The sequence below is a fragment of the Amphibalanus amphitrite genome, unplaced genomic scaffold, assembly GCF_019059575.1.
Source record: "Amphibalanus amphitrite isolate SeventyFive unplaced genomic scaffold, NRLGWU_Aamphi_draft 000291F_arrow, whole genome shotgun sequence".
In the NCBI taxonomy this organism is placed as follows: domain Eukaryota; kingdom Metazoa; phylum Arthropoda; class Thecostraca; order Balanomorpha; family Balanidae; genus Amphibalanus; species Amphibalanus amphitrite.
The window spans coordinates 200,814-225,007 of record NW_024881786.1 but is presented as its reverse complement, the minus strand read 5'-3'; the positions used below and the strand labels follow the sequence as shown (position 1 = coordinate 225,007).

The window sequence follows — 24,194 nt, the reverse complement described above, 5'->3', positions numbered from 1 at the left end:
ATACGTGTTTGCAGCTCAGGGATGTGTTAGAAGTTTTGTACCGTCCCCCAGCCAGGACAGCATATATAATAAGCACTCATCTGTGTCCGTATATAATAAACACTCATGTGTCCGGTGAGCGCAGTTCCGCGATGCCAATTGGCTTTTAAATGGAGTTTTTAAGCAGAAGCGCGATCACAGCCAGCCAGGACTGGTGGCTCTGGTAGCCTGTCGAAAGGCCCGGTTACACCGAGATAGTCGAGGTGAAAATGGCACACGGAGCGCAGAAATCGGACGGTGTCGGCTGCTGAAGTCGGCATTATCGGCTGCCCCGAGCACCGGCAGCCGTCGGCGAGGTCGGCACCCGAGTACACTGGCTCGACGACCGGCGGCGCCGGTGGCGGCCGGCGGGTCAGCCGCAGGACGCGACGGGGACACAATGGCTCGGCTCGCGGGCCCCGACTGCAGGACCGGCTACAAACACGGCCGGCGTCACGCGGCCAGCGGCGCCGCCGCTCCGGCCCACGCTCAACACGGCAGCGCCACTCATTTGTTGTGTTTTTGTCGCGGCAATAAGCGGATACACGCCACGTGCCGTCTCGGCGACACAGCCGCCGACAGCGGAAACACGACCGGCGGGCCGGGCCGGCATGTGACCGCCGCGGCGCAGCAGCATTCCACCCGTCTGCGGCCAAAGAAACGCGGCCCGCCGCTGGCTGGGTGACGTGCAGGCCCGATGTGCCGTGATAGAGGGATTCTGACACTTTTGTCGGCCGGTGTTTTTATTGCCGGCCACGATAAGATCCATTGCGATGATAATGGCGTTCATATGTCATGCAATCGGCGCTGTAATCGAGCGATGCCATCTAATCGGGGACTGTCAGTCAGTTGTCGACAGGAAACGGGCCGGGCCGCGCAGTCCGACCTCGCTCCGATCACGGCGGCAGTGTTTGTCGGCTCACGGGCCGGCCGGGAGCACCGAGCGGCCGCCGGTCGCTCCTGCACAGCCCGGCCCGGATCGACCCCGCATGGACCGCGCACCGTGCGCACAGCGCCGTGAGTGCCGTGTGCACTGCCGCCCACAGCAAACCGGTGGTTCCTGCGATCGGGGCCGATTGGGGCGCGGCCAATCACCCTGCCGCTGCTGCACAGTGCACCGCGGCCGCCTGGGAACCCACGGACGGAGCGTGCACCACGCCCGGCCGGCGAACCTACACACCTCCCGGTCCGTGCACCTACACTGTACCTACACACTACACACCTATACACACAGCTGTAACGAGTCAACACCCACGCAGTACACGGCCCGGAGCGGCCGCCAAAACGACTTACGAGAAAAGACATGCAACTATAGACAAATTGAGCTGACAGCAATTACTTCAGTGGATAGTGTTTTCCCCCATGGGGGTTTGTGGTTAGATTAGAAGAAAAACGATCAGTATTCAGTGATAGAGCACACTGTTATAGTTTTATCCATACAGGAAGGCCGAAAATAAGATTTGAAGTTGGTATATGAGTGCCCAAAACACGCTCCTTATGATACGTGTAGGTTATCATCGGAAAATGACAATATGTACTGTAGCACCGAAAGCCAGCTTCGTTCCATTTCATCTACGGTAGTTTGTAGGTACCGACTGCATCAAAGCTGACATCGACACGACGCCTCGGCTATGATTTGGATATTTGGCCACCAAACGTATCCACACAAAATCATTGTAATTGAAATTGATTTGATCAGTTCACCATTCGAGCATACCTATCCACGACTGTTGCCTTTGTTAATAACAAAGATGTTATAATGCATGTCTGACAAGGGAACGGCACCAAATGCCGGCAGCATAGAAGACAGTGAATACCGATAATTACAATGGATCACAGTACTAGTTACATCCTACTGTCGATACCTACATGTACCGTAGCAATCAAGAACACAATTACCGTGTCGTCATACTATGTCTATCATAAATTCAGCAATAGGTATGGATAATGAATGTCCCGAAACGACATGGTTGACCGGTAGCATTTATGAATGACTGTAGGCATACCACAGTTGTGGCAAAGCTGGTAAAATATAATGACTAACGGATTAATACCATTGTAAATTAGTCATTGAAACTGCAACCAAAGTGCTAAGCACGTTTTCGAACGGAACAATGCACCTTTTCAATGAAACGCTGATCAATGAGCCACCAGGTACAAATGCTTAGAGGAAAACAAATAGAAAATGACCACAGGTGACAACAGTTCGTCAGCCCATATCAATTCAAAATCCAGCGTTGTCCATTTTAAGCAGTCGGCCGGCCGGCCCGGTGCGGCCCCAGCCGCCGGGGCCGAGAAAGCCGCCGGCGGCCGGCCGACCCGCGTCGGCGGCCCGTTCCCGCTGCGCCCGAGCCGCGCTGCTCTGCCGACCCCTCTCCGCCTCTCACCTGCCGACGCCCCGGTAGCCGGTCTCCCTCTTGACGTCTGCGAACGCCAGCTCGCACGGTCCCAGCTCTGCCTGCACGCCCAGCCGGTTCGGACTCATACCGCGGCCCACTGCACAGCGTGGACGTCCGCCGCCACCAAGTCACTGCCGGAGAATGGCGGCCGCCGCCCGGCGCGCCGCCGCCGCCGCCGCCACCGCCGCCCGGGGCGGCCGCGGCGGCGGCACAGCATCGCGCCGGACCGGCCGGCCGGCGGGACGGCAGGACGGCGGGCGGCGCGGCGGGGCGGCCGCGGAAGCGATAATTGCGCCATTACTTCCAGCCAGGTGCGCATGAATAGTGGTGGATTCCTCGGCTACCTGAGGAGGCGGACCGGGAGCGGGCGGGGCGCGGACGGGCGCGCCGGCCCGGCGGGCGGTCCGCGGCGACACGGCCGCGGCCCCGCGACCTGTCACCGCCGCGCCGACAATTACTCGCCGGCTGCGCGCACAAATTGGCCGCCGATGATGGACGGCCGGCGGTGACAGGGGCACACCGCTCCAGGACGGGCCGGGAGGGCCCGGACGGGCGGACCGTCAGGTGTGCGCCGGCCGGCCGGTCGGCCCGGCCCGGGTCAGATCCCGGTCCGCCGGTCAGCCCCGCGGCCGATCGGGCGGAAAGTTTGTAATCTGGCCCATCCCGAGCAGCAAACATGGCGACAACAGCCAACAAAATGGCGTCGGACGCACTGCGCCCATTGTGGCGCGGCCGAGGCGAATTGCGCTGTAAAGGCAGCGGCGCACGCGGCCGGGCGGAACGGCAGGGCGGAGCGAGCGACCGGCCACGGCCGCGCCGGCCGCTGCACAAAGGCAGCCGGCGCCGGCAGAGGGGCAGCCAGAGGGAGGGAGCGGCGTCCCGGCCGCGCCGGCACAATGCAGTGATTTCACGCAGCGGCCGCTCAATGTGCCGCTGACGGCCGACACGACACCGTGCTAAATGATGAACTGTCAGCGCCGGCCGCGGCCGCCACCATTGTCGGCCGGCCGACCGGGACGGGAGTGAGGTGGAGCGGGGCACGACCGAGGCGCACGGCCCGACCCGGCGACCCTGCCCGGTCAGCCCGGGTCGGCCCTGGGTCAGCCCGGGTCGGCCCTGGGTCAGCTCGGGCCGGCCCCGGGTCAGCCCGGGTCAGCCCGGTCGGCCCGGGTCAGCGCCGGGTCAGCGCCGGGTCAGCGCCGGGTCAGCCGCGGCAGCCCAGAGTCGGTCAGAGCCAGTCGCGGCTCTCCACGACCCGTGAACAGTCGGTCACCGCTGAGGCCCGCGGGGTCGCCGTGGGTCGCCGCTGAGGCCCGCGGGGGGGGGGGGCACCGCCGAGGCCCGCGGGGTCGCCGGCCGGCCGCCGTCGCCGGTCGCCGGGGTATCGAGCGGAGGAGAGGAAGCGGCGGCGGCGCGGCACAGCCCGCCCCGCACCAGCTGCCCAGAGCTGCGCCCGCCGCCGAAATCGATCGAGCTGATCGGACCAGCGGCGCCGGCACCCCGGTCCCGGTCCCGGCCCGGCTGCCGGCACCCCGGTCCCGGTCCGGTCCTACTGTCAGCTGCCCCTGTCCCGTCCGGCCGCTGGGACAGCAGCTGTCCCGGGACAGGGGACAGGCGGGACGGATACCGGGACAGGCGTCAGTCGGGACAGCATCTAGAGCGGCAGCACGAGCAGCAGCGAGACAGCAGCTAGTTGAACAGAGGCTAACAGAGGCAGCAGTCGGGACAGCAGCTGAGGCGGCCTACGGCTCGGCTACAGCTGCCGAAGGGCTGCTGAGCACGATACCCAGCGGCCCGGATAGCACCATCAGCTGGCCAGGACACGGCCATCAGCTGAAGGACAATGCTCTGGGGAGGTCGGTCAGGTACTTTGTACTCTGGGGAGCTTTGAGGTCGGTCGGCCGCTCTGACCTCATGACCAAACGCGAAGGAGCGCACGGTTCTGTTCTGCTGCATTGCCCAAAGGAACTACAGAAGGTGAGAACAGGCAACCAAAACTTAAATGTTTGCCGTATGATTGATCAATTAATTATCATATGAAGGAATTACTAATTATCATATGCGCCATTGCAAAAGATAACGCAACGATTTTTGTGTTAGAAATGGCATACCTATCCATTGTCCATTGTCCAAGTAGCCAGTGCTTATCATGTCATCTACATATTATGTTCCATGTATATTGTATCTCCATCGCTTAATTAAACGACATAACATAAAGTGTTAAGTAGATTTCACAATATCTCTCTTCTAAACGGAAGACAAGTGGCAAACTAAGGATAAATTAGTCATTCATTAGCCTCGCAAACATGAATCCAACAGCCCAATCGCCTTACATTACCATGTTAACTAAGCCACCCTCAAAATGCAAATCTCTGCAGTGAAGTTTTCCTAGCCGGGCGGCGGCGGCGCAGTCTCTGTGGCGATTATGAGCGGCGCGGCGCGCGGCGCGGCTGCGTGCGTCACGTCCGCCGCACCGCGCGCCATGGCGCCTCTTGTGGCGCGCTAACGCCAGACCAAATAAACGAGCGAGCTTAGAGAGCAAACAACGGCGTTGGCGGCAAATGGACACAGTCGGACGATTCGCCGCCGGTCGACGGGGCGACGGTGACGACGGGAGGGAGCCGGCAGGGGACTGCGGGCCGGTTCAGACGGGGCCAGAGCAGAGGGTGCGGAAGGACAGAGGAACGGAGCAGCCGCAGTGTACTTTGGAATAGGTGATAACCATAAACATTTGATCAATTCCAATTTCTTTTTTACGAGAGAACGAAATTGAGAGAGAGAACGAGAGAGAGAGAGAGAGAGAGAGAGAGAGAGAGAGAGAGAGAGAGAGAGATAGATAGATAGAGAGGAGAGAAGAGAAAGAGAGAAAAGAGAAGAGAGAAAGAGACAAAAGAAAGAAAGAATGAAAGAAAGAAAGAAAGAAAGAAAGAGAGAAAGAAGGAAAAATTCACTTACAAGCTTCTCATACAATTGTTGTCGAAGGTGCAATAGGTATTTACGTGCAAACATCTGTAAGATTCAATCGAATAAAACAATTTTAGCTGCGATATGGCGCGCCGCGCCAAGTGTCAACAACAAAACGAGGCTCTTTTTTATAGTGAACTCAAAGTAATTGATTGTGCTATCCCATCCAACGGGCTGCTTAGCATTGATCGAAGGGTAAAGTTGATGACAATTTTGTGTACTGAATGTTCTATTGTTTGCCATCCCCCTAGAAAATAGCATGCGATGGTGCCAAGAATATTCGGGCACGTTCCCGGAGAAGTGCTCAGTGTGGGAGCGTGAGAAGGCGCCGGTCGCACGCTGCTCTCACCAGTCATGGAGCGGCCGTCCGGAGGGCGGGCTGCACACCCTGTCCGCGCGGTGACCCCCGCCGGCGGTCATTATCACCTCTGAGACCCCTTCCGGTCCGTGTGACCGGTCGGTACCGGCCCAACCTGTCGGCGGCGGCGGCCGGTGGTTGACGGGTCCATTGAGCGGGGTGCCGGGCCGGCCCGGGCCGTCGGGGGCGGCCGGGGGCGGACAGCGAGGCGGCGCCGGCCCGCCCCCGTCACCCCTAATCAGCCGCGCCGGGACCCAGCCGTCAGCCCCGGTGCGAGGTGCCGCGGGACGCCGGCCCTGGGCGGAGCGGGTCAGGGGGCACCTGGACAGCCGCGCGGCAGCCAGCGATAATGGGGAAATTGATGGCCATCACGGGCGGCGCCCCGGCTGACAGGGGACACGGCCCCGAGACGCCCCAGTCCGTCACTATCCGGGCCCGGCAGGCACGGACCGCGAGGGAAGGCAGCGCTGGGAACCGACACTGGGTCATGGGCCCGACAGGTCCATCCATCAGCAGCACTTCACACGGGGGTAGTAGGATCGGTGAATAGCGTGGAGTTTCCACAACCTGAATTCTGCAGTGCTCTTCACGTACTCTCCTCATTGTTGTGGCGGAAATACACACACAAAATGAAGCTTTTTCTGAACCACTGGTGAGCTCCTGACCTTCTGCCACGTGGGGAGGCCATGCAGTTTCTTGATATCAACTATGGAAGCTGAAACACTGCAGATTGTGGACCAAAAGCGGTAAAGCGAAAACAATTTCTGATTGGTGCTTTACAATCCCTCGAGTGACAACTCCTTACCAAAAACCTAGCCTTCCTCGGGTGGGAACTGTGGCCTCTCCCTGTGTGGTAAGAGCGCCGGACACCATCGCGGTCAGCTGAGCCCCCCCCCCCCCCCAGCTCCCCGGCCGGGACCACAGCCCGGCCGGCCGGCCGACCAGCCGCCTCTGCGGCACACGTGCTGCGCCGTGGCGTGCGAGAATGCGGATCCTGCCGGCCGGCGGACCGCGGAGACGGCGACCGGACGGCCATCTCGTGCTCGGCGCTCGGCGCAGCTCAGCCCGGCGTGACTCAGCGGGACCACAGACTTGGCTCAGGGAGACTCAGACCAGAGAAACTCAGCTCAGCGCAGCTCAGTCCAATAAGACTCAGCTCAGTGAGACTCTGGGACTCGGTGAGACTCAGCTCAGCGAGACTCAGCTCAGTGTGAGTTGTGACTTAGTATGGTTTAGCTCAGTGAGGATCGACTCAGTGTGAGGTGTGACTTAGTATGGTTTAGCTCAGTGAGAACAGACAGCTCAGCTCAGCAGTACCGGGCTGGATCGCCGATCGACAGCCCGACACCATCGGGGCGGAGGACGGGGTCAGGGCTCAGGTCAGCACCCACAGAGAATAATAATATCAGCTGTCGAGCCTTATCTATCCAACAACAGAAATAAGGCGGCGAGACCAACCAACAGTGGAGCAGCACAAAACTAGCCGAGACCGTCCCTGCCCCGACCGGACGGGCTGGTGAGATCACCAGACAACTCGGAATGGACACCGGGCAGTCGGCCCGCTGTTTGTGGCAATCCGTCTGCGTCTGTCCGAGCGCCAGATGAAGTGGCGTGTGAGCGGCCCGCGCGTGCAGCGGCGCGCATCCCCGGCCGTCCGCCGCCACTGATAACTCGCTAATTAGCCAGCGGCGAGGGGTGCCTTTACATCGGCGGCCGTTTGATGGTGCCGCCGCGGGGCTGAGCGGGGCGCCGGACGGCTTTGGACTGAGGAGCTGAGCTGCGGGACGCCCTGAGGAGCTGACCGGGGGCGCCGGCCGTGGGGCGCCCTGAGGAGCTGAGCGGGGGCGCCCTGAGGAGCTGAGATAGAGGCGCCCTGAGGGGCTGAGCGGGGGCGCCGGCCGGCTGCGGACTGAGGTACTGTGCTGAGCTGTGGAACGCCCTGAGGAGCTGAGATTGGGGCGCCGGCCGGCCGGCCGTGGGGCGCCCTGAGAGGCTGAGCTGTGGCAGTGGGACACTCTGTGGAACAAAGTACAGACACCGAACGTGGAGCAGCACAGTCACTGTCACCCGAAGTGAGCTGATGACTAGGGAAATGGACTGAGGACGCTCCCGGTGTTGCCGGAAATCGAAAAGCCGACCGAGCACAGCCTGTGCACGGCTGAGGCAGTGTGTGTGCTTACATTGAACACTGCTCGAACATCGACTGGACAGTGGATACTGCTCACTGCTCAGGGCCGACAGGTTCGCTGTTCAAACGAGGCCCCGGAGACGGTGGAACGCGACCGAAGCGCGGCCAAAAACACGGCCCGAGTGTCCTGGTCAATTACGGATAACTGAGGATCCTCTCAAAAAGGCGCAGTTTGACGGTTTCCTGCCACACTAATTCGCCGGGTTCTACATGAGGTGGGCCTTCCAAACACCACGAGCTCATTAGGCGATATCCCTCCTGTAACGCATAAGCCACATCCGTGAGAGAAATGAACCTCCCGTGACGGGAAATAGCGTCTGCCGCCGCCTTGCACGGCAGGGGTCAGCTGCCGCCAGCTCCCATCACATGTTTGCATTACACGGGCTGTCAGGTTCTCTGAATCCGACGGTATCGCTGCGGTTTTCTAACCGGTGCACCGCGGCTACGGTAAGGAATCATGCCCGTTCCCGGCAGCTGTCTTATTCCGCATCACTAGTGCGGAGTGGAGTCTGGCTGGGGCAGCGCCGCTGGCAGTGGACGGCAGCGCTCCCGGCAGAGGAGGGTGACCTCAGCTACACGCCCCCGCCCACCACAGCGCGCCCCCAGTGGTGGAGATAGGGGACATGGCGCCAGGGCCGGCGGTCGGCCCCTGTAACTAACAACTACCGGCAAAAACGTGTGAGATTGATTGGACAATGGACATCATTCCACCGAGGAGCTGGCCGCTTCTCGGGCGTTCAAATATGGACGCTTCAAAATGTGGAGAGTAAGCGGTGTCCACTTATCAATATATTTGCCAACCGTGGTTTTTATATCAAACGCAGAAAAAATGCTAATAACGGAAGTTAAATCTATTGGTAGACGCAAATAATAAATCGAACTATAAAATCATTTTGTGTATACTGTGCATTCAATCAACAGATGCAATAAAAGTAACGTTATTACGAGTATGACCATTTCGAAGCCAAGAAGTACCTTGGGTCAGCGCGCCATTCCACAAGCGTAATAAATAATAATGTAAGAAGTTATCTTTCCACCCTTCAGAGAATCATTCAAATGCGTAAGCTTCTCCAGAGCGGCGCATTGATGGACAGTGCGCCTGGCTGGGTGCTGAGGACGGGCTGTTATTTTCGCCGTGCCGGCCGAGGTATTTGCGCCGCTGGAGGTGGCGGCTCGTTGCACAAGCCGTCGGCCGCCGGCCGGAGAGGGAGCGGCGGGGCGCCGTCGGCCGTCCGTCGGCCGTCTGCACGCGCGGCGCGGGGCCGGTCCCGCCGCACACCGGCGGCGCAATTACACCCACTTAGGGCAGCGGCGCGCGCACTGCCCAGGCACGCACTAATTCGGCCCGATCCCGATACGCGGCCGGTCCGGAATGATGCAAGGCCTATTTGCATAGGGCGGAACCACGCCAGGCATGTGAGCAACCAACCCGGCGGTCAGGTGGCATCTGGAAGCTGCCAGTTTGGAGCCATTTAATCAGACCGTCACTCGAGTTGCCCGGTAATAGGTGTCTGACTGGCGCCGAGTGACCCAACGGGTCGGCATCCCACCACTGGCGCCGGCCCTGCCACTGGCGCTCACCGCTACACACACAAACACACGCACACACACCCAGCAAACCTTCAGGCGCACGACCAAAACACGCCGCACAATAACTGGTAACTAACAACGCGCCTGCCTCGAGTATGCATTCCGCAGATGAGCGGGCTCAGATGTCCTCAACGCTCAAATCGGCGCGCCTTCTCGGCGTTGCCTTCATACCGCAGCTTCATATGTTTGCGAAATCGTGTCGGGTCTTTTTGCGTCCGTCTGGTGGGCGGCAGGCCACGCGCGGCGCGTTTGAAGCCGACCGATTGTATCACGGCGGTGTGCACGCCGCAGCGGACGCTGTGACGGATCGGCCGTGACGGCCGGACCGGGCCGACACCGGACTGGCACCGGACCGGCACCGGACTGGACGGACCGACCGACTGACTGGCACTGGACAGACGGACGGCCGCGACCCGGGGCGGGCGGAGAGACAACGGGTGGAGAGATGTAGGCTGACAAATATGGAACGAATGCGAAAGGGTCGGACCGAATAGGCGCGCGTAAGGAACGGAGGAACAACACGAGAAGAAAGGCAGTCGTGCAGACACGGATGGGTCGAGGCGGGTTGATAGCGGATGGGCAGCGAAATGAAATCTGAGGAGCCGGAAAACCGGGAGCTCTGCCAGTGGCTGAGCGAGCTCCACAGCTACCCGGTCCGAGCCGCTCTGACAGAAAGAGATCCGTCCAGAGTCTGACACATATCAGTCACCCGTCCGACCGTCTCAATCCGACAGGACATGGCCCGTAACAAAGCTGACTTAGGAGGCTGCCAGCCGGACCGGTCCAGCAAAGCTGACTTCTGAGGCGGCCCGGCGGACAGCGGGTCTCACCAGCCGCCGCAGCCTGACACTCACCCGAGGAGCGGCCGCCGGTCTCCAGAGCCCGCCGGCCGGGTCGGCTGACCGCAGCGGGACATCGCATGGCGGCGCCCGTCCGCTGAGCCGGCTCGCGTGCCGCGCGCTCAGTGCATTACGCGAATATCCGCCCGGTTGGCTGGTGGATTACGGCAGAGCCCGGGCGGCGGCGGCCGACTTAGCGGCGGCGGCGCGGACTCTGCTGAGAGCCGAGGCTAGTAACGGTGTGCGGTCTCCGACACAGATGGACATGGACGGCAGGCCGGCCGAGCGCTCCGAAATACCCGCTCTGCGGCTCTCCGGGCAGCCGCCGTCAGGGCGGGAGCCCAGCATTACAAGGATTACAGCCAAATCGGTAATATACTCGTCCAAGCCGTATATCGCAAGCCACGAGGGCATATCATTTAAGTACACTTATCTAGGGAGAAACCATTGAGAGTGGTAGGACTTCAGGACTCCTTATCCCCTTTATGTAGCAAACTTTGACATTGTGTTCCACGGAGCCAAGTTTCGGGGATTTGCAGGGCTTATTCGGTTTTAGTGGCCCTCAGCGCGCGTTTGGCGGACAGTTGGCTCGTAAGCTGCAGCTCGGGGCTCTGACGGCTGTGGCCGGGCGCCCCGCGGTGGGAGCGGTGGCGGTGTTAGTCTTACATCACTAGCTGCAGTCTCCGCACGACACATAGTATTGCGGCACAGCCTATACGCACCGGAGACTGCAGTTACTGGAAGAACAGTAGCACCAGGACGTGCGGCGCACGGCGCGGCGCAGCGTAGGGTGAAATGCAACTGACACTACTCGGGATGGAAGACAACAATCAAACGGGTACCGATCGGATTTCTAATAGACGACCAAATATGTTCTTAAAAGAAATCCTAAAGAGCAGGTGGATGTAAGTTCTAACTTACTGACATTTTGCACACCACGGTCAGTGCCGAGTATGCCATAACTGACGATGGGATCATTTCGGAACTCCGACGAATCTCTAATCTGTACTTCAGGTATCGGCCAAGTGATTCAGTCCCTTACTGCTATACTTTCGAAGATGGTTAGACTCTTTGACTTGCTACCGTCGCGATAGAAAAGGAATCTTCACTCAAGCAGGACTTTTAAATATGTAGATTTCTACCTAACATCCAGCAACCACCTCAATAAAGCAAGTTTGTGGTATAATGATGTTTCAAGACGTCTATTTGTTTGTGAATTAAACTAACTGACCCACTGACGCGACGGGCCTAGCCGGAAATTTCCGCTAGTTACTGCAAACTAGTGACGAGGTTGTGAACATTTATACGCTTGTGCCGAGAACAAACCAGCTCCTAGAAGCGCCGAACACGGGCAGCCGTAAGAGCGCCGTATTCACCGATACAAGAACACTGTGCTCGGCACCCAGAGACCGAGAGCACAGAGTCGGATTCCAGGAGCGCGGCTAAGAAGTGAGAACACTGTGCTCGGTTCTTGGCGGCCACAAGCACGAAATGTTTACTCAGTCAGCATAATATCCAAATCCATTCGCTCATGCCAACGGGCCGAGCGCAATGACTCAGAGCCCCGAGACGGGCGATAGTGTGCAGTTCAGTCCTGCCGCTGGCGAATGGCAGCTGGACGGGAGGGCGCATCCAACAGGAAAACGAATGTACCAGCTGTCGAGAGCAGACTGAACATGAGAGAGCACAAAGGCATATAATGAAAGCCGAACCGACTCACCGATATTATAACTGATCTTTAACCGAATATAACTGGTGTCGAGCAGGAAAGAACAGGGGCCGGTTCAATCGAGGCGGCGGAACCGGGCAGGAGCGGGGCCAGTTCAATCAAGGGTGGCCGAACAGGGGAGAAAAGGGGCCAGTTCTGTTCAGAGTGGCAAAACAGGGGTGAAAAGCGAACCGATAACTATATCGAGGTGGCCGAACAGGGGAGAAAAAGGTCCCGTTCTGCCGAGGCGTCCGAACAGGGGAGAAAAGGGCATGGGTGGAGCTTTTCCAGGGAAGTCGGTGGGGCAAAAAGTCGTCAAGCCTACACTTCCGATTCTCAAGTGCAATAAAATGCTTACTAAATCTATTCCTGTCCTTACAAAATATAATAGTTATTTTGCATTATACGGACATTCCAAAGGTCATCAACACAAACAAGTTTGAATTGCAAAGCAAAAAAGTCCTACAAATATGATAAAGTTGGTGGGGCGAAACGCTCGTTGGTGGGGCAAAATGGTAAGTTGGTGGGGCAGCCGCCCCACCAACTGTATAGGAAGCTCCGCCCCTGGAAAAGGGGCCAGTTCTATCAAGGACGGCATCTGTCGCGGGCACCTGCGGTCCCACATCGTCTGAGCTCTGACCAGCAGCGGAGACAGCGCAGTCAGCGGCCACGGACCGAGAGCCGACCACAGGACAACAGGGAGCCGGCAGAACAGCACATAGAAACTGACGGCCGATCGCAGAGCAGAACTTACAATGAAGCAAGCGACAGACCGGGCGCTGACAGGCGGCGCTGGACACGGGAGCTGACATAGGCCAATTTCCAGAGAGGATATGGTACGTACCTAAACTGATGCGGCCGTGACTGATGGACAGATGCCTGGAATCTGGGCTTTGCTGGGACACCGCCGACACCGATTTAACAGTGCCGCAGCTGATTAGATGGTGACCAGATTGAGCTGTTCCGCCCAACTTAAGACTGGCAGATTGATACAGAGATCGTCAGACCATGACTGGCAGACTGGTGTAAAAATCAGCAGACTGAGACTGGATGAGTAATTCAAAATCCAACACTGACTGAAGTGCTGGTGCTCAGTCCGAGACTGACGGACTGACTGACCCAGGCACCGCTCTGGGGTGGTTAGCACATGTGGCGGGGGTCCCAGCCGACCCTCTCACCGGCGCGGAGTATCCGGGCGTCCCTCGGACGGGCGGCGGGGTCGGTCTGCAGGGACAGCCGGCGGCCGGCCCGGCACGCAGAGCGGCACAGGGCACCCGGCGGCACTCGGTCACTGGCGGCACGGCCGGCCACATACCCACTGCGGGCGGCACCCACCCACCGCAGCTCACACATACACACACACAGCGACACCTTACCTCGCCAGTGGCACAGTGGCCAGACTGGCCGCACCCGGCCCGACCACCGCGGATCACAGCTAATTGTCACCGCCGGCCGGCCGGCATTAGCCCCCAATCAGCTTAACCCGCTACAATGCTATTCGCGGCTATCAAAATCTCACCTCTGATTTTGTTTTAAGTTTGAGCACATAAAGAAGATATTTACTCACCTAAGCTTGGCTGAATGAACGCTGGGGATGAGGAACAGCTAAGCCTGTTAGAGCGCTGATAAAACCTCCTAAAACCGTCTAAGACCGTATTAACACTGTACTGCTCGCAGCCACTCAATACAGAGCCGCGCCGCAGAGGTGGAGCCAGCGCCGGCGCGAGCGGCGCCCCACCCCCGCGGCGCCGTTCCGGCCGCTGATTGGTGCGAGGACCGTGTCGGTGGCCAATGAGCGGGCGGCGCGTCGTCCGTCGGCCGGCAGCGGCGACGAACCATGGCCGAGCTCGGCCAGCCGACGCTACCGACGACCGCCGCCACCGGCGTGCGTCCCACACAGTTTCAATGGAATTCTGATGTTCTAAAATGGGATCCAAATGGTGGCGCCGACAGAAAAATGATTTAGCAGCGTCGACTGGAAAACGGACTCAATTTGACGCATCAGGGCAGTGAATAACAGCGTCACTGATCTATTAGCTGATTATACAGCCGCGATGTATATTAATTAAAGTGTATGACATATCCCCTCACAGCAATAACAATTCTACGACACTTTGATGTATGCTTCTCTAAAAGGTACTGGAGCAAAAAACTCTGAAAAATAAATTAATTATAACAACTCTAAGTCATTAAGAAACGTGCCACCAATTTTAGCATTAGCCATTTGCATGCGATAGCAATTGAGTTTTTACCCAAGTAAAAACAATCTAACTTTATCCTTATATCTCCCTAACAAACATCGTGACGAGGGGCCAACAGATCCAACAGATCAATTATCACGAAATCGTTTTGGAAACAAACAATGTAAACAAAGTGTCAATCAATCACGGCCCAGGGCGTTACAGGGTTCCAGTGAAGCTGCGGTGTCCTAATACGGAGAATGTCAAACTGCCAGTCACGGATAACAGCTAATCGGCGGCGGTGCCGTGTGGGTGTATCGGTCCCCCGTGCCCATCGGGGCCCGGTGGGGTCGGCATAACCGCCGGCCTGCCCCGGTCACCGTCCGACCTGCCCCCGCTCCGTCTGCCCCAGCGACCCACTTCTCACGGCGCTGAGACCGAGACCGTGGGTAACTGGAGGCCGCAGCTCGTGCCGCCAACCCCTTACCCCGCCCCCGCCGCCCCCCCCCCCCCACCCCGCCCCGCCCTGGCGATTTCCAATCAATCGCAGCTTATAAAAAGAACCGGAAAGTAAAACCATTTATTTGAGATGATCCGCCCGTAAGAAGATTACCGGTCCACAAGAAGCACCTAATGATTCATGAGTCGAGTGGCGCGGTGTCCGAGCCGCCTAACAAGTCTCTGCCGCCGCTAAGCCCGGAATTAGGACTTCTTTGGCGCTCGGTTCGGCCGGTCGGCGCAGCACCGGACCGATTGTGCACCGCTCTCATTGAGGGGCCGGGCCGCGACGCCGGCCGGCCGCCTTTGGTTAGTCAGCTGGTGGCGACCGGTGCGCGCTCCCAAAGTAAACACGCCGCATTTTGATGATAATTTATACTACTTTTATCATGGTAATAGTGGGCGCGCAACAGATGGGCGGCGGTGGCGGCGGCGGCTGCGCGGACCGGACAGGGGGGGGGGGGGGTGACCGCTGATGTGTTTATCCCTGCCGAGGCGTCATCGGCCGTCGATCGGCCGATACCGCCGCCCGGCCAGACGGCTCCGACGGCGGCCGTTATCAATAAATGCCCGTGTCCGAGGGCGGCGGCGGTTTGGCCAAACAGTGGGCCGCGGCCGCCGGCCGGCGCCCACCGACCATTGGCCAGCTATCGGAGCACGGATCGGCACACAGCGCGGAATCAGCGGCTTTTAACCGCGGCACTAAGACGACAGTGATTGACGTGTTGCTCAGGAAGGCCGGAACGCTCGCGGCGCCCGATCGGCTCGGCTTGTCGGAAACCAGAGTTCTTCGAAACAATTACGGAACGATCATTAGTGTCAAGGACTAATGCGGTACTTTACCTGACGAGCAGAGCAATGTGAAAATGTGGAATGTGGATGCATTAGCAACACATTTTTGCATGCAAATTCCTGTCACAAAGCTAATGAATTGACTACCTAGCTATCTAATCCGACCATAGCCATTTCTCTGGGACAAACTGTCGCATTATCCCAGTACGGATTCTACAAACGCAGCCCCGCCACGGTTCCAGGAGCCGGGCGGAGCCGAGCCGGCCGTTACCGGGGGAGCAGGCGGCCGGTCTCGGCGCCGCCGGAGAGCGGGTATTAGAACACACTGTCAGGCTCACCCCGTTAGCGAGCGGCGCGGCGGTCGGCGGTTCCCGGTAGTCAGCGCGGTATCCATCCGGCTCCGATCTGAGCGGTATCGAGTGCCGCGCAAACAGACCGGCGGCGGGCGCGCGCCGCCTAATCTACGCCGACTGCAAACAGCAGTGAGCTCAGAGCCACTTGTGGCCGCCCTCCCCTGCCCGCCGACAGACGACCGACTCTGTTTGAGTTTGGGACTAGCGGCTCGACCGGAGTCAGCTCAGGTGTGCCCGGTCGGGCGGCACTCGGTCTGTGCCCGCCGCCGCCGCCGCTGCACCGGGCGGTCAGCGGTCAGTGGTCAGCGGTCAGCGGTCAGCGGTCAGCGGTCAGCGGTCAGCGGTCAGTGGTCAGCGGTCAGCGGCCAGTGGTTAAAGCAGACAGGGACTCTGGCCCGACTGACCTGTCACCGAGCACGGAGTGACCTTACCGAGCAGACGTTACCGATCTCCCCAGACAGCTCCGGTCAAAACCGTCCCGGACAGTAAATACAAGACAATCCAGGACAGCTCGTGACAGACTAACGTGGCGTCTAGTTTGCCTGCGTCTGACCCGGCCCTAGTCTGTCTGATTTCCGGTCTGCCATGAACTCCTCCTGGCAAACCCTTAGTCCCGAGATTGTCTCGGCCCGGCCTCAATCCTGAGATTGTCTGGCCCCGCACGGCCTCAGTCCTGAGGTTGTCTGGCCCAGCGCGGCCTCAGTCCTGAGATCACCCGGCGCCGTGAGAGGCAGTCCGACGTGAGCTGAGACTCGGAGCGACTCGCCTGGACGGCCCTCCCGGGGCCAACAATGGCGCTGGCTGTCAGCCCGGCGCGCTGCCGTCGGCGGCGCTCCGAGCCGGCCCGGAATGCGGCGCCGCCGCCACCGTCTCCGTATTTTGACGGCCGCGCCGGACGGCTATTCTGGCGCGCCGGACGGCTATTCTGGCGCGGCCGATTATAAAGTGGGCCGGAGCCGGCCAATAAACGCGCCATTATAGCGCGGCTAATGCGCCGTGCGTGAGACGGTCAATGGCGCGCGGCGGCCGGCGGAAACGGTCGGTCCCGGCCTCCTGTCTCTGACAGCGGTCAGCCGAGCCCGCCGCCATTGCCGCTCCCCTGACCGGCGCGGCGCGCTGGGCCACGGGTCCCCAGGCCCGTCCCCGGTCAGTGGCGGCATGACATCACCGCCAGCAGGCACCGTCACCGGTCACCTCGGCTGGCAGCCAAAGGCACGCCGCTGTCCGCATTTTCATTGGATCAGGTGATTCGGCCCTCACCTACCCGTTATGTTCGAAAATGCTGTCCTGTCCTGTCCTTGTGCGGCATGACCTGTCACCATTAGGAATTCCTGCTGACAAATTCTGGAGACAATATGGAGGTTTCAATTATTAATAATCACGTGCTGGCAAGCCTTGATCCCCAATTTGGCAGCGCGTATGAGCGGGCTGCGATGACGGGACCGGCCGATGAGTTATAGCGGCCGCGTATCGACACGGCGGCCGCCGCGGGATTACCCTGAATACTGCATGAGGCCGACTGGCCCGGCCGAGTGGACGTCCGCCCGGCCGGCGCTGCGTGCCCCCGTGACGAGCTGCGTGCGCAGCTCACAGTGACGGGCCGTGACGGGCCCGGCGGGCGGCGGCGGCAGCAGGGCCTCCGCGGCGGCGCCGATACCATCTGCGGTCAGCCGGCGGCCGCCGACAACATGGCGGCGCCCACTGACCGGCCGGCTGGTGTTTGCCGCTGTCCGCCGCCCCTGTCGATCGCCATCTGACGAGCCGAGGCGGGGCGGGCGGTGTTTGGCCCGCCCGACCATTGTCAGAGCCGCAGCGCCGTGCCCTGTGTCTGGCCGTTTACCAACAGGGGACACGTGTTTGTCGGAGGGAGGCCGGCCGCCTGTCGGCACCAGGGCATAGCGCACGGTGCACGATTGTGCGCGGTAGGGTGGCTCCTGACAAACAATAACAGCTCCGGTCTGGAGCAGCAACTTCCTATATCTCCTTCCTTCCTACATAGACTTTCTTAAAGCCTCTCGAAGGCTCTCCAGAAACAGACTCCTGGATATAACACTTACATAAAGTCTTATGCAATTTTTACATAAAACTTTTAGGACGTTTTCAAACGGTATGCCAAAACCCTCCGCTCCGCACGTGTCCACTGCACGGTGATCGGTCAGGGTTCGCCGCTGCCGCCCGCTGCCGCTCCCCGACTTCGTTTTCGGCTCGGGCCGCGCTCCCCGGCTCCCCCGGCTCCCCGGCTCCCCGGCCCGGCGGCCGTTGCAGCTGGGCGTGCGCCGCCAGATAAGAGCGCGGATAAAGGCACCACCTAATGACGGGGGCAGTCTGATATCGGGCGCATTCAGCCGCCGCGCCGGACGGCCGGCCGCGATGCGCTTTTCAGGCGGTCGGTCGGTCGGCGCGCGCGGGACGTCTCAATGAGTGAGTGACGCGCGCGTGATTGACGCCTTTTCTCGGCGCGCCGGCGACATAAATGGCGCACCGGTGGCATCAATAGCGCGGTCTCATGCTCCTGGGCGCGCCGCGTAGATCGGAGGAGACCGGCCGGTCTTTTCAGCCGGGTCCTGGCGACGACAGCTGCTGTCACCGCCGCCACCGTCCAGCACACCACCGCCACCGCCCAGCACACCAGAGAACCGCCCAGCACACCAGAGAACCGCCCAGCACACCACCGCCACCACACCACCAGAACCGCCCAGCACACCAGGGAACCGCACAACACACCACCGCCACCGCCCAGAACACCACCGCCACCGCCCAGCACACCACCGCCACCGTCCAGAATACCACCGCCACCGCCCAGCACACCACCGCCACCGCCCAGAACAACAGAGAACCGCACAGCACACCAGAGAACTGCCCAGCACACCAGAGAACCGCCCAGAACACCGGAGAACCACCCAGCACACCAGAGAACCACCCAGCACACCATCGCCACCGCCCAGAACACCAGAGAACCGCACAGCACACCAGAGAACCGCCCAGCACACCACCGCCACCGCCCAGCACACCACCGCCACCGCCCAGAACACCAGAGAACCGCACAGCACACCAGAGAACCGCCCAGCACACCACCGCCACCGCCCAGCACACCGGAGAACCGCCCAGCACACCAGGGAACCGCCCAGCACACCAGGGAACCGCCCAGCACACCACCGCCACCGCCCAGCACACCAGAGAACCGCCCAGCACACCACCGCCACCGCCCAGAAAACTATAGAACCACAGGTAACCGCAGAGAACCGCGGAAAACCACGAGGAGCCGCGGAGAGTCGCGGAGAACCACGGAGACCTAAAAAAACCACACACTATGTTCAGAACCACACGAGTCACGACGCTCGGCGCCAGAGCACATGCCCTTTATGAGCCCATATTGTGAGGAGTCATCCATTTTCTTTGGAATCAGTGCCAACATTGCAAAATTACTACTTACCAAACTCCAATGCCTACCTGACCTCACTCTGTCATTGCATTTGACTGCAAAGCCACTGTCGCTGCGGAGTGTTAATAACCTGAACACAAAGCAAATATTTCAAAATATCTTGTTAGTTGGTATGCTCGGAAATACCAGTTCGATCGTCGACAATTTCACCGACCTAAGCGACTATGTATTGGCCACCTATCATGTAACTGTCCCGCACGAACACGAGCGAGAACCAAAAACCCGCTCAGCCCCCCGCCGCCGCCGCCGCCCCCGCTGCTCGGGTAGCTCGCCGGTGTCATTTATCCTGGCGGTAATTTGTCACAGGACACCGATTAGAGGGCGGGCGACACGCTTTTTTACGCTGCCCGTCGTGCAGGCAGCAGTGATCAATAACGGAGAGGCGCCAATCACGCACCCCGCCGCGCGGTCGGTCGGGCCGCGACCCGCCGCCGCGACCCGCCGCCGCCGGCTCTGCTGTCTCAGCAAACAGCGGCCTGACGTGGCGCCCGAGACGCGCCGGAGACATCTCTGACGGGAGGACGGCGCCGCAGTCCGTCAGCGGCCCCTCAGGTGCCGCTCTGGGCCTCTCGGGACCCGGCCGGATGTGGCCCTGGCAGCGGGGAGATCACCGAGGAAAGGAGAGAGACGCTGAACTGGCACCTAGCTCTCCTTCAAACGGTCGGCCCAGCCCAGGGCGCTGACCTCCGTGGGCAAACTGCCTTGTCGCAGTTGCATTTCTCTAACCAGTGGCCTATCTGACATTGTGTTGATCCAGTTATGACTGTTGATTCGCCCACTAGCCCTTTGAGCGATAACGTATCATTTGAAATCCATCAGCCGGCCTCCCCCGCCCTCTGACACAGGCCCGCCACAGCGGCTGTGAATCTGCTGATCGCCAACAGCGGCCCGCTCAGCCCATCATCGCATCGCCTTATAGAATCTCCATAATCCGGGCGGGCTCACGCAGTGCTTCTGTCCGGCTTCCCGCGCGCCCCGCCCCGCCGGGCGCGGCGCTGCCCGTCTGTGGTCGCTGTGTGACGCTGCCGGGACCCTCTGACCCCTCAGCGCCCGAGGTCGGGTCACCGGACCGGGCCGGCCGGGGCCGCTCCGTCCGGTCGGCCGCGTCGCTACCGACGCCGCGGTCGATGCTGCCGGCGACTAATTCATCTGGACGGCCGGCGTAAGCTGATTATCCCGGCCGGCTGCACCCGTGTTTGGCTGGCCGCGCATCCTGTCTGGGGCCGTGTCGCCAGCTGCCGGCCGCGCCGTCCGGCCGGCCTCCATCCGTCCGTCCGTCCGTCCGTCCGTCCGTCCGTCCGTTCGTCTGTCAGTCTGTCCGTCCGTACGTCCGTCCGTCCGTCTGTCCGTCCGTCTGTCAGTCCGTCCGTCCGTCTGTCCGTCTGTCCGTCTGTCCGTCAGTCCGTCAGCCTGTCGTCTCTCCGCTTGTTTGTTTGTCGTTCCGTCCGACCACTCCGAATGAAGCCTTTCGTCATTTTCCACCTCTGTTTTTTAGCTCTCCATTTCCACCTTCTAAATTCTTTTATCGTCTCCAACTCCTTCTCTCCTCTCTCTCCCCCCTTCTCTCTCTCTCCCTCCCTCCCTCTTTCCCGCATCCAGTCTCTGTCGTCTTCGTCTCTGGCCCCCTCGCCAGCCGCCGTTTCGGTCGCACGCCGCACGTGCCGGCCGACAGAGCCGACTTCCGCTCAGCGATCAGCGCCCGCCGCTCCGAGCTGCGCCCACAAACACAGCCAGAGGGCCACCGGAGGCAAACAGAGCGTGCTCGCGGGACACGCCCCCGCTGGCGCCGTCAGCCGGTCCGATCAGGCACAGCCCGGGGACGAGCCGGTCGGTGCAGAGACGTGGAGATGTACGGTGGACCCGGTGACCCCGGGGTGACCCGTGACACCCCGGGGTCATAGGTGACAGAGCCGGCCGCTCCGTCACCCTGCACTGCACTGACACTGGGCGGGCCGCACAGGGCCGGGACAGGGCGGGCGGCACTCGGCAGGCTTCCCTGATCGATCTCCCCGGCGGCGGCAGGCGGCCCGGGCCGGCGCGGCGTCCGAGCCGCGCTGGGTGCGCTGCCACCGGCGGCATTCAGCCGTACCGCCGACCATTCAGCCATTCAGCCAGACAGTTCATTGGACATTCGATAGTCCCTCTCAGTCCCACCCTATCGATTCGGTCTCATTGTGCCCGCGTGTCTCTGTTGTCTCTGTTGCTAATTTTCCTCTCCCAGGGTATGCAAATGGCGCACCGGTTGGTAGATTGTCCTGTCCATCAGTGCTCTGCGAGCCGGCTAATTTGGGGCCATCTCTCAGTGCGGCGGCGGCGGCTCAGGCCGCGCTGCGCCGCCGCTTTGTGTCGCTGCTGCGCCAGTTTTCACACGCCACCCTCTCTCCAGCCGTGCTCCGCGTGCTCTCTCCCCGTCCCGGCCGGCCCTCTGCCCGGGCGGGATGAGCGATCGTCCCCACGGGCGGGGAGGTGTCCGCCTTTTTCACCGGGCGCCGTTTTTTCAGCGAATCAATTAGTGAGATGGTTGTTCGTGACTGTACGGTCAACATTGGTATGGTTCGCAGCGGGACGCCGACACCGTCGGCTGATTAATGACGCGGCGCTACTGCGGCGAGTGCGGCGCGCGGGCGGCCAGTTCGGCGCACCCTTCCGCCGCTGCCGACCTACGGGAGGTGACAGTGACCTTCGGCTGGGCCGGCAGCGTGACAGGAGTGAATGGAGGCGACGGCGGCGCGGTTACCAACGCCGGGATGATTTACACCGGCGACGAGAGGGCGCGTCTCGCCGCTCTGGAGTCTGCCTGCAGAGAGAGGAAAAGAAAGGCTGGGAGGGAGACCGGAGGAGTCGGCCGGAGGCGAGCGGCCTTCACAGTCACGGACAATGTCGGCTTTTATATCTAACCGGATGATAAAAAATATCATGGAACTGTGATTTATGCTTTCAGTTTCCGCACCTGCTGTTTCCGCCAGTAAAGGTCCAATTTCAGCACAGTAAAACTGTGATCCGAACGGGAACGCGAGCCACGACGACTGTCATCTGCCCCAGCGCTGTGACCTCGATCAGGGACCCCTGACCCGGTGACCCGACCCCGATCATGTTCCAGCGCAGTTCCTGTGTGACGAGCGGAGCGCAGGTGACATCCCAGCGCGGATTCACGGTCCAGCGGGCCCTCCGGCGCGGTGTGCCGAGACCAGTCCCCCGGCGCCGGATATTATCTGCGTGTCTGTGCCCCAGTGTCGCCGGCGCCCCTGTTTGGGTCTGTTTGCTGTGATAGGCCCGTGATCCCGGAGCTCACCCGTCGTGCACCCTGTCCCCGCCCCCGCCCCCGCCGCCGTCGGTCGGGCCATCAAAGGGCGGCCGTCGGTCCGCGGTACCGGCCTGCTGCATTGTGCGCCCCACAGCCCTCCGTGACTGTTTGCTCAGAGCATCCCGCTCATTGTCAGCGGAAAATCCTTTATTTTGAAAGCCGCTGTTCAAAGCAATCACGATCAGATGTACTGATAACAGACATGGGACGACCCAATTAGGGAAACCAATGAGCCTGGAAGCGTGGACTCTCTGGGCATGTTTGTACGACACGATCCTCTGCACCCCCTCGCGGCCGCAGTGGTGCGGTGACCGGATCGGATCAGGCAGAAACAGATAAACGTTTAGCTGATAATCTGCAATCAGTGTGGTAGTCGGCCACCGGCAGCGACTGCCGGTATTACACGCCGGATTTCCTGCCGGCGGCGGCCGTCACCACCGCGGTGGTACGGCGGAGTCGTGTCGTGCCGCTGGGGTCTGTTGGGCCGCGCCCGCGCTCCGCGAGTTCGGCGGGCGGGGCGGGCCAGCGGACAGTGGTCAGACAGTCAGCAGTCTGAACCAGTCCCCGCGTCCCTCAGCCTCCCTCCCTCTGCTCTGCTTCGGAGTCACTCAGCCTGCCTCATTCTCTGCTCTGCCTCGGCGGGACGGCGGTGCAGCGTGCCGCCCGTCAGCCTGTCGGCCTGTCGGCGGCCGCGGCTGACGGACGTGCCCCGCCGCGGCAGACGTGCACGGCCGTCACGTCACCGTCACGTCACCGTCACGTCACCGTCACGTCACTCAGGGCCGTCGCCGTGCCGTGGCCGCCGCCGAGGGCCGTCACTCACAGACGCTGCGGCGGCGGCTGCTGCTGCAGCAGCTGCTGCTGCAGACTGCTCCACAGCCGCCGCTGCCGGTCCCGCTGAGCGCAGAGCCGGGCACTAGTGGCAATTGCATTCCGCCGGTCCGGCGGTGCTTTTCAAAAAAGCACCAGAAAATTCCAAACATTTGGGTATGGATACTGTCATACGGCCAACAGTGCTAATTCATGAAAAAGAGGAATAATTAAAACAATTGACCAACCACATATGATAAATACTTAAACGTTCCGATACCAATCACTAATAAGCATTGATTCGGTTGTGTTGGCGCAGCGGTGCTCTGGCGCCCGACCGGAAGGGGAGAGGACACACTACGAGCGGAGTCGGAAAGGAGAGGAGCCCCTGCCCGCTGTGTTTGTGTTGGTTTGGCGAGGGTGCCGGCTCACCGCCCTCGGGCGTTTGTTTGCCGGCGAGGGCCCGGCACCACTCACCGAGAGTGACGCCGCCGATACTGGGGAGCTCCCCGCACAGCAGATTGCTGGGTACACAGACACACTGGCGGCACTCACCCATCGGTAGAGTGGGGAGCTGCGCGGCACAGACCGGCGAGCTTCACACCGCAGCCCCGGGGGAGGGGGGCTTCGCGCCACAGACCGGGGGGGGGGGAGGCTTTGCGCCACAGACGGGGGGGGGGGCTGCGCGCCACAGACCGGGGGGGGGGGACTTCGCGCCATAGACCGGGGAGCTTCGCGCCACAGACCGGAT

At 60.9% G+C, this 24,194-nt stretch overlaps 1 protein-coding gene across 7 annotated transcripts in view; it reads right to left on the bottom strand.

The window, feature by feature from the left end:
• The window catches only part of LOC122387608 (homeobox protein OTX2-like), a 133,801-nt gene that overhangs the window by 12,402 nt on the left and 97,205 nt on the right, over positions 1–24,194 (bottom strand). For 2 of the 7 annotated variants that reach the window (XM_043377949.1, XM_043377950.1), the window contains exon 1: positions 2,406–2,559. The exons of 3 other annotated variants lie outside the window; for them this stretch is intronic. In XM_043377949.1, coding sequence (XP_043233884.1) covers positions 2,406–2,503 — 98 coding nt within the window. In that variant the 5' untranslated portion in view covers positions 2,504–2,559. Of the gene's footprint in view, positions 1–2,405; positions 2,560–13,242; positions 13,411–13,631; positions 13,719–24,194 lie in introns of those variants that run through there. 2 more of the 7 variants (XM_043377953.1, XM_043377954.1) reach the window with 2 other exon arrangements.